This window comes from Dendrobium catenatum, unplaced genomic scaffold (genome assembly GCF_001605985.2).
Source record: "Dendrobium catenatum unplaced genomic scaffold, ASM160598v2 fragScaff_scaffold_621, whole genome shotgun sequence".
Taxonomy (NCBI): Eukaryota; Viridiplantae; Streptophyta; class Magnoliopsida; order Asparagales; family Orchidaceae; genus Dendrobium; species Dendrobium catenatum.
In genome coordinates this window covers 8,405,057-8,415,488 of record NW_021319083.1, presented here as the reverse complement: position 1 = coordinate 8,415,488, position 10,432 = coordinate 8,405,057, and the positions used below count along the sequence as shown (strand labels likewise).

General features: G+C 33.5%; 1 protein-coding gene across 1 annotated transcript; it reads left to right on the top strand.

Annotated features, from left to right (window-relative positions):
- The first annotated feature begins 6,563 nt into the window (after positions 1 to 6,563).
- Positions 6,564 to 8,356, top strand: LOC110093944. Its single transcript, XM_020819013.1, has 2 exons — positions 6,564 to 6,864; positions 7,197 to 8,356. The coding sequence occupies exons 1-2, from the start codon at positions 6,564 to 6,566 to the stop codon at positions 8,354 to 8,356; spliced, it is 1,461 nt and encodes a 486-aa protein (XP_020674672.1).
- The last annotated feature ends 2,076 nt before the right edge of the window (positions 8,357 to 10,432 follow it).

Here is a 10,432-nt window from a genome sequence, read left to right as displayed (position 1 = left end):
AGACAGCATTTGCTGATTGATATCCAACCTTCCCTTAGCTTCATAGTTCCAGGAATTTAGAATTCCTGTAATACTAATAGCTTCAGCTACTATATGGAGGGAGCTTCTTTCTTTCTTACCGTGAACAATATTGTTCATGTCTTTCCAAATTAGATAAATTGCATTGCATAGAAGAGTTGGAAGAAAGCCGTTTTTATTTAATAGCCAAGAATAAAGTTCCTCTTTGTTACCAAAAGGAGGAATGAGAAAGCCCCATCTGTTAAGCTGACAAATGACATCCATCGTTTTTTTGCATTTACAAACAAGATGATCAATATTATTTTACTACTTGTGTCAGTAAACTATTACTATTATTAATATAGACACCCATATTATTTGATACTAATGATTCATTATATTAATACTAAGTATCTGACATATTGAGTACATAATATATTGATTTAATACTAATATAGAATACCTTAATAGTATATGTACTCTTTTATAAAGTTTTATTACATTGATATGATTTTAATAGTTTTTACTAATGCTTTGGTTTTACTGCTTTATATAATTTTTATATTAATTGATAGTATTGATATGATGTCTTATGTAGTTATTTGATATATGTATTTCTTTACTGATTTCTCTATTATACTACTTTATTGATTTGTTATATAATTATTTTATTGGTCATAAACCTTAATATTACTAAATGTGTATTTTATAATTTTCATATACTTATAAACTTATAAATATTATCTCTGACTTGCATATTGCTTCTTTTTAGTGCTTTGAGTTTAATATTAAGATTTGGTTACTTTCTAGGATGATTTTAGGTCATACCAAGAGAGCATAATTGAGAGATTTCCAAGATCTTTCAGGTTCAAGTTCTTATTATTTTAATTATTCATCTATAATCAGGATAAAATAGTTATGATATTATTGTATAGATCTTAAATAATGTATATGATTTTTGGTAAATATTTTATTTTGTGTTAGTATTTATATTTATAAATGAAATGAGATAACTTTGGTTAACATAAATTAAAAGATAAAAAAATAATTTGTTCAAAGTAGGATGAATTGTTGAATTATTATCAGAGGTGAAGGGATTAATTTTGAGTTTGGTAGACCAGGTAGATTAAGGTAAATTATTTTATATAGATAATTAATTTCATGGGTGAATTATTCAGATTAGACAAAATAATACATATGTGAATAACTAAAATTGAACTTTTAAAGCAAGATATACAAAATGAGCAACACAATGTAACTCTAATACCATCAGATAGTGTTATTCACTTGGCCACTATATACCATAGGTTATTGGGGATATATAGAGTAAGTTATCTTAGAGAAATGAAGAAGAGGTGAAAGTTTATATAGGTTATTAAAACTTATTAGACTATCCTAAAGCTAACCAAGAGGGGGTGAATTGGATATTTAAAAAATCTCTTGCATTTTTGAAAAAATATTTCTAGAAAATTTAATCAATGATGCTAAAATATATAGTTATTTAGATATGATCATCACAAAAAAAATTTTAAACGACAAAACATTAGGGTTCAAAAAAATAAAAATATAGAAAAATTAAAGTGAACATAAGAACACTAAATTTTATAGTGGTTTAGTCCAAACTTGACCTACATCCACTCCCTAGAGACTCCTCCAGGTATTGCACTAAATAAAAGTGACACTTCTTTTTCCCCCGCAGTAAGGCAGAGAAGCCTTACAAAATCTCTTCCACCAACCTGGTATGGTAGAGAACCATCATCCTTTTTCTCGTTCCTGGTGAAGGCAAAGAACTGTCTTCCTTTTTCACCCTCTTGGTGAAGGTAGATAGAACCTAGATATCCTTTTTCACCCTCATCGTGAAGGTAGAGAATTGTCATCCTTTTTCATCCTCTTAGTGAAGGCAGAGGACCTAGACGTCCTTTTTTACCCTCTTGATGAAGGTAGAGAACCATGAAACAATGTTGAAAGTCTTCTCCCAAAAGTCTCCAAAGGAGATGGGCTCAAATTTGAAGAAAACAAAGAGATCCTCGCTTTGGACAACCTTGTGAATCCCTCACAACTGTCCCTCATTTGATCTCTCACACTTCACTCTCACAATCTCTCTCAAACACTCGCACTCAATTTCCAATCTTAAGATAAAATCATATAAAAGGTTCATAATATAAGTTTTTAGGACCTCTTATATAGGAAACACAAGAAAAACTATACAAAAACTAAAAAAATATATAAGTCAAATGATTTCAGATCATACAATACAATCTTGGACCGTCTGTATGAATAATTCAAAAATCTTGGTATGAATCTGTATGAACCTAATTTTGTACACTATTAGTCGTCTGGATAAATTAAGATCATATTGTATGAAATGTTCAAAAATACTTTGTTTGTTTGGTATGATCTGATATGAACCTTAATTCATATAAAGTTAGTCATCTATACTAATACAGATTGTATTGTATGAATAAATCAAAAATAGTGTGCTCATTTGGTACGATATGGTATGAACCTTAATTCATATAATGTCAGTCATCTATACGAATACATATCATACTATACGAACATTTCAAAAATCAATGTGTTCATTAGGTACAATCTAGTACGAACCTAATTTTGTATTCTGTTAGTCATCTATATGACTACACATCATACTGTATGAGTAGTTAAATAAATCAGGCTTCATTTGGTACGATCTTGGATAAACACAATGTCAAACTCTATCGGTCATCTGTATAACTTGATATTGTATAGTATGAACAATTCAAAAGTAAAAGCCATGATTTGATTGACTACATTTTGGAGTAAGAACTATGGAAACTCATACAATACGATTTAGATATTATATAGTATGATTAGTTTTAAAATTTTAAGTTTTAACTTTCTCCCCCTTTGTGTGCACAATTACCCAATTACAATCACACTCTCTCATCTGAGACTTAAGGAAAAAAATAAAGATTTATGTACTTTATTATATAAAATCCTATTATACTCTATCTTAAAGTCTTCAACAGTCTAGAGTATGATTTTTCTGAAATATTAGTACACATAAAAATAAATAGAAATATCCAGTACATTCTAGGAGAACTAATTAAATTAACAAAATAATAATATTTTGTGTATTAACATTTCAGAAATCATAATCTCAATCTTAATTCCTGAGTTGCAATAATCTTCCCCTTTTTTTGCTAAGTCCATACCTAATTCTTACCTAATTACTTATGTATCCTAAAATCAATTACTTAGGATGACTTTTAGAATATTTCCATTCTCTAGAAAACTTTTTTTTTGTTTCAACCTTTTCTTCAAGATTTATATTTTCAATTCATTGGGTACTTTCTTCAATGTCTTCTTCTTCTTCCAACCTAGACCCTCCATAAATATCATATTCATCAAAAACTATATGAGTGGTCTCCTCTACTACCAAAGTTCATTTATTCAAAATTCCATAGGATTTGCCGACACATGAATATCCCAAAAAAAATTCCTTCATAAGATTTAGAATCAAATTTTTCTAAAAGAATTTTCGCATTGCTATGAATGAACACTTTACATCCAAAGACATATGGGTGTGAAAGGTTAGGTGTTCTACCTTTAAGAAGTTCATAGGGTGTCTTATTCAACTTAGATCTAATGTTCATCCTATTCAAAATATAACATGTTGTACTAATCGCTTCAGCCCAAAAATATTTAGAAAGTGAATATTCAGCCAACATGACACTTATGAGTTCTACTAAAGTCCTATTATTTATTTCATTAACTCCATTCTGTTGTGGGGTTCTAGGAGCTAAAAATTTATAATCACTCCCTTTCTCTTTGCAAAAGAAATGCAAAATTTTTTTTTTCAAACTCTCCTCCATGATCACTTTAAATTACAAGAATTTTGCAACCTAGCTTTATCTAAATCCAAGAATAAAAATCTCTAAACTCTTTAAATGATTCATTCTTATGAGATAAGAATCTAATCCAAGTGAACCTTAAATAATCATCAACAATCACATACCCAAAAGTTTTCCTTCCTAGACTTATAATGCTAATAGGTCCAAAGAGATCTATTTGAAGGACTTCTAAAGGTTTGTTAGTTTTAACATCCTTAATTGAATAAAAGGATAACTTGACTAATTTTCCTAATATATATGTATTACACAGTTGATCCTTAGTTAAGTCTAATTTGGGTTTGCCTCTTACAAATTTATTCTGCATAATCTTCCTAAGATTTTTCATACTTAAATGTTAAAGTCTTCTATGTCATAACCAATATTCATTAGTAATAGTTTTCAAACAAAAATTATTTGAAGATTTAATACAATTCAAATCAAGAATGCAAACATTGTTTACCTTATCTCCATGTAACATATTAACTTCATTTTGGCTTATAATGCAGCTTGTAGGTAAAAATTTTATATTAAATTTTTTTGTCACAAAGCTGACTAATACTTAGCAAATTATGCTTCAAGCCTTCCACCAATAAAACATTATCAATTAAAGAATTCTTTTTATTATCAATCATACCTGATCCTACCACAAGTATTACCTTGTCTCTAGTCCTGCCCTCCAGCAATATAAATTGATTTGCATCTTTAATCATATATTTTGAACATTTGCTATCCAGGTACCAAATGCTCTCATGAGAATTTGTATGAGTGCTTTTCTGCAGAATAATTCAATATTAGACTTGGAAAACAACATATTAAGTAGATTCTTTTAGATGATTTCATTTGGGAAGAGAGAGAAGCTCTGCGTCCTGTTCTAGTGAGAGAAACTGTTATTGGTTTGTTTTTTTGATTTCGCGATCTTTCCTGTTTGAATCGCGGTGGGTGGATGGCATCATCCGACCGCCGGCAGTAGATTGCTGGCAGTAGTAATCAGTCTGGCGTTGTTCGTAATGCAATTCTTAAACCTATTGACCAGAGATCCGTCAGTTTTCGAGGTATTCATGGGGATCAAGAAATACCCAGAATTTCTTCTAATCTGGTAATCATAGAAGGATTTAGGCAACCGATGAGGCTTGAACCAATTATGGAAGGGAAAGGAAAATGTGTTTCTGTTGATCAGAATGTAGAAGATGAATCTTTTCCTAGATTTCAGTCAAAATTGGATACATATTCACTATCGATAGAAATTGATCTAAAGGTCAAAAATTGTGCTGGGCCTCGTGTTCCTGAAGTTTAGAATCAGAATTTTTTGAATCTAACGGGTGCTGTTGAGAAAGATGGAGATAATTTAGAAGAGGGTATTAAATCGAATGGTGTTGTTAATCCTGGGAACAAATTTGAATCAGCCTGGAAAAGGACGCAACACATCAGACTGAATTTTGATTCTAATTCTACCCAGTTGACGGAAGATGGAGTAACGGTGAAGTTAAAAACTGATAAGGAATTAACAAATTCTTAGGTTTTGAAGAAATCGCTGGTTATCAAGGTTCTGGGACGGGACTTGACATTTTCAGTTTGTAGTCAAGAACTCCGAAGGCAATGGAGTATGTATGGTAGCTTCCATCTGACGATGTTGGCTCATAATTGGATTCTGTGTTCGTTTGCTAATTTGGAATTCATGGAAGAGGTGTTGAATGAGGGTCCTTGGTACATTGGGAATCATATCATAGGAATGGACAGATGGTCGTCTTCCTTCTCTACTGATTCGCTAAAAGGAATTACCTCACCGGTATGGATTCGTTTCCCGGGACTGCCTTTGAGCTGTTGGGATGAGGAGAATATTCCAATGATTGCCTCAATGAAAGGAACTCCTTTGATGCTGGATGGGAATTCATTTAAATGGGGAAAGTGGGAGTACGCTAGATGTTGTGTTCGTATTGAGCTGGAGAAGAAACTCCCTATAGGAGTATGGATAGAAGGTATTCATGGAAGAACTTATCAACCTGTGGAATACGAAAAACTGACATCTCTTTGTTATCAATGTGGTAGAGTTGGTCACAGTAAGAGTGTTTGTCCTGATTCCGTTTCAGCTGTGGAATTGGAAAGAAGAAGTCAGGGCTATAAAGAAATTGTGAAACAGGATGATGTTGTAAAGAATGACAATGTTAAGCAGCAAGATGAAGAATATGGGTCATGGATCCATGTAAATTTTAACAATAGAAGATTCAGAAATGCCTGGAAAAATATTGGAGTTAATACCATTGTTGAATCCGTGAAACAGGGGAAGGCTGCTGAGAAGCTGGACGGATCTCTTAATGAAGAAGGATCTGCATTTACTTCTGAAACAACAAAGGAACCTATAGCATTACAGGTTCAGAAGATACCTGTTGTTGTGAATAAATTCCAAGCATTGGATTGTGAATTAGAGGAAGGAGAGGTTGTTGAAAGGGTTAGTGATAAGAGTTTGAATAAATCCATTGATTTGGATTCAGTTGAAGTTGTTGTTACTCCGGGTTTGCAGAAGGCTATTGCTGAACAGAGAAATGAAGATCAGGTGGGATCTGTGTCAAATTTTGGAAAATGCAAACTATCAAAAGAACTGAGATGTTTAGGACCTATGGAAGCTAATCAACAGAAGAGAAGAGTAGACAAAGAACATAGCAAAATAGTAGGGGATCCTTCCCCTATTATTTCTTAATGGAGTCAATCATTTTCTGGAATTATAGGGGGGCTAGAAAGAGGGAGGCCTCCTTATATCTTAGAGAAATTGTGAAGGATTACAAGGGCTTTTTTGTGGGGCTTACTGAAACAAAGATATCTTCTATTGATAGAAGTGATGTGAATCAGATCATTGTTAGTGAGTGGGATTATTACTTACATCCCTCAAGTGGCAATTCGGGTGGTATCTTAATCTTATGGAAGAAGGAATTTGCTTCCTTTGAAATGGTTGATCACTCCTCCCAAGTGGTTATTGGGCAGCTAATCACTAATGCTTTGGGTAAGTGGAACATTGTAACGGTGTATGGTGGGAAAGATGCTCATGCCCGTAGATCTCTTTGGAGAAAACTTGAAAATTATTTAAGTGGAGATGATCCTTGTATCATAGGAGGGGATTTCAATTGTATCCTTTCTAAGGAGGATAAAAGGGGTGGAAAGAGGTTCTATCTCTCTAAGGGCTCCAAAGATATGAAGAACTTTATGATGAATAATGATTTTCATGATATAGGATTTGTGGGTCCTAGCTACACATGGTGTAATAAAAAGGAAGGAATTCTAGAATTTGGGAGAGACTTGATAGGTGTCTCTTAAATTCTAAGGCTATTCACAAAGTTCCTATGGTCAAGGTGCGTCATTTGCCTATAGTAGCCTCGGATCATGCTCCTATCTCTATCAATATTGTGGAAAATCATAATCAGAAATCGGGGTTCATTAGATTTGAAGACACTTGGAAGACTTATCCAGCAACTTGGAACATTATTCTCAAGGCTTGGAAGAAAATGGACTACGGTTCTAATGCTGAAATTCTCCAAAGGAAGCTGAGGAGAGCTGTTAAAGCTTTGTACTGCAGGAATAGGAACAAATGTCATGATCTGAATTTATTAAGAGATGAGCTGAAGAAGGAAATCTTAATGTTACAAACTGAGGAAGCTAATGAAGGAGGTTTAATGGTGGACAAATTGAAACTGTTGAGGAACAAAGTGCAAGAACTCAATGTTACTTTGAGTAGACTCTCAACTTGGTGGAACCAAAGGTCTAAAATTAGATGGCAACATGATGGAGACATAAATTCTAACATTTTTCATCAATATGCTTCAGCTAAGAGGAATGGGAATATGATATGGCAAGTCAAAGATGAGAATGGGACTGTGGTGGATGATTTGGAGCAAATTGAAGCTGTTTTCTACAGTTTTTTTCAGCAAAAGTGGTCAGCCAGAACTTGTAAGCTGTCGGATTGGCCTCCTTGTCCTGAAATTCTGCAGATTTTTAAAGAGGATACTGATATGCTAAATCTGGATTTCACTAAAGAAGAACTTACAAAAGCTGTCTTCATGCAAGGTTACAATAAATCACCGGGTTTAGATGGCATTACTATGCCCTTTTTCAAGTTTTATTGGAAAATTGTGGAGGATGAAACATGGAAAGCTATTGATTATTTCTTTAAAAATGGTGTCATGTTTAACGAATGGAAGGATACACTTCTTATTCTTATCCCCAAGATTAAGAAGCCTATTTTACCATCTAACTATAGACCTATTAGCATGTGCCAGTCTACTTATAAGTTGGTGGCTACTATGATTTTGAATAGAATGAAGGGCTTCATTGCTAATTTTATTACTGAAGAACAAGCTGGTTTTCTTCATGGTAGATCTATATATGATCATTGTCTCTTAGCTCAAGAAGTTATCCATAAACTTAGAATGTCCAAAAGAAAGAAGGGGTTAATGGCGGTTAAGCTTGGCATGGAGCAAGCATATGATAATATGAATTGAGGAACTTTATCTAAAGTGTTAAACATGTTTGGATTTCCAAGGAAAATGAATTTGCTCATTATGGAATGTGTGAGGAATGTAAGATTCTCCTTTATTATTAATGGGAAATCCTCCAAATGGATTTGTGCTGAGAATGGTTTTAGACAAGGTTGTCCTTTGTCTCCTTATTTGTACATTTTGTGCTCTCAACTTTTTTCCTTAGCGATGGAGCAACGAGGTCAAGGTTTGGGTATTCAGATCTCACATAGAGCTAACAAGGTTAGTCACTTATTGTTTGTTGATGATGTTTTGCTTTTCTCTCATGCTTCCAAAGGTCTTGCTATTAAGATGAATAGTATTATTATGGACTTCTGTTCGTGGACTGGTTTAAGGGTTAACAATGTAAAATCTCAGATTTTATTCAGTAAAGGTATGAATAGAATGGAAATGGTACAGGTGAAGCAAATTCTGAAGTTTAAAATAGTTGAAGAGTTTCATTACCTTGGAATCAAATTGATGTTGAGAAGACCGGTTAAAAATGATTTCAAATTCATTCAAGATTCTATTATGCTTAAGTTGAACACTTGGGGAAGTAAGTGCCTTTCATTAGCTGGTAAAATGACCCTTGCTAAGACTTCTCTTTTAAGTCTTCCTAATTTCTTCTCGGCACACTCTTTGGTTCCTAAAAACGTTCTCCATGAGGTTGATAGGTGCTGTAGAAACTTCATATGGCATAAGAGAGATGGTAAAAAGGGAATGCACTATATTGCTTGGAAAATGTTGTGCAAGCCTAAATCTCAAGGTGGATTAAATTTTCACTCAGCAGTAAGTAGAGCTGGCCCTCTCAAGGTAAGACTTACTTGGAGACTGTTGAAGAATCAGAATTCTTTATTGTTTCAAAATCTAAATGCCAAATATGGAGATAGCTGGTGGCGTGGAGGCTGTAGTCATGGTAAGTCCAATACCTGGAAGATCCTGAATGAAGGAGCAGTACACTTAAAGCCTATTTTAAGGTGGAGAGTGGTTGATAGGGATAAAATTAATGTACTTAAGGATATTTGGCTGCTTGATAAAAGCTTAAGTGAATGGCCTATTACAGCAAATTGTAATGGTCTTGATGGGCTTAATCTCTGTCATTTTATTATAGATCTTGGTAATTGGAATATTGAAGAATTGAGGAGGTTTTTTTCTGAAGAAATTATCAATCTTATAAAGCAGTTACCTATCAACAAGGAGGCGAATGAAGACTTCCTGGAGGAGATCAGCTTTCCCTCTGGGAAATCAATTATAGCCCGTGCTGTTTATGCATCCAGTAAAGAGAATTATGTTGAAGAAGATATGAGTTTTTATACTTGGTTGAGGAAGTTGAAACTTTTTGTTCGGATTGAGCTCTTTTGGTGGAGGATTAGTTGAAATGCCATTCCTACTAATGAGTTTTTGAAGCATAGAAAACTCATTGATGCAGATTGCTGTGTTAGAGGGTGTTCTGAATATGAAAACCTGGACCATATAATTATGAAATGTAATGAATTGAAGAAAATTCTTAGACAGTTACAAAGTTGGGGATTCTATGTTCCGATTTTTGGATCCATGGATGAATGATTAATTGAATTGAAAATCCTCTCTACTATTGCACCTAACAGCGTAAGAATTTACTACAACACGGTATATCAGAATTGGAAAAATAGGAATGCAGTAAAGCATGGAAAATCTGCTATCCCAGTGCTTGTTTCAGCGACTAATGTACTTTATGCTGCAATTAATAATGCCAATCCAGTTATTGATAGATGGGGTGATAATCTCCCTCAGGAGTTTCAAAATTCTTGGCACCCTCCACCGCAAGACTAGATTAAAATCAATGTGGATGCATCTCTTATGTCTTGTTATACGGCTGGAATAGGGGGTTGTTTCAGAGATCATAAAGGAAGGCTGTTGATAGCTTTTGGTGAAAAACGAACACATTGGGATATTGCACATCTGGAAATGAAAGCTATTATGATTCTTAGAAGATTCATTCAACCGTGGATGCTTGAGTGTAAAGGAGTTTTAATTGAAGGAGATAACATCAATGTTATCAAATTCATAAAAAATTCTTTG

Excerpts from the sequence above, each read along its gene's own strand:
- LOC110093944 (XM_020819013.1), top strand. The coding sequence starts at position 6,564 with ATGGAGTCAATCATTTTCTGGAATTATAGGGGGGCTAGAAAGAGGGAG. Across the intron at positions 6,865-7,196 it reads GCTAATCACTAATGCTTTGG|TTCCTATGGTCAAGGTGCGT; the intron begins GTAAGTGGAACA and ends CTATTCACAAAG.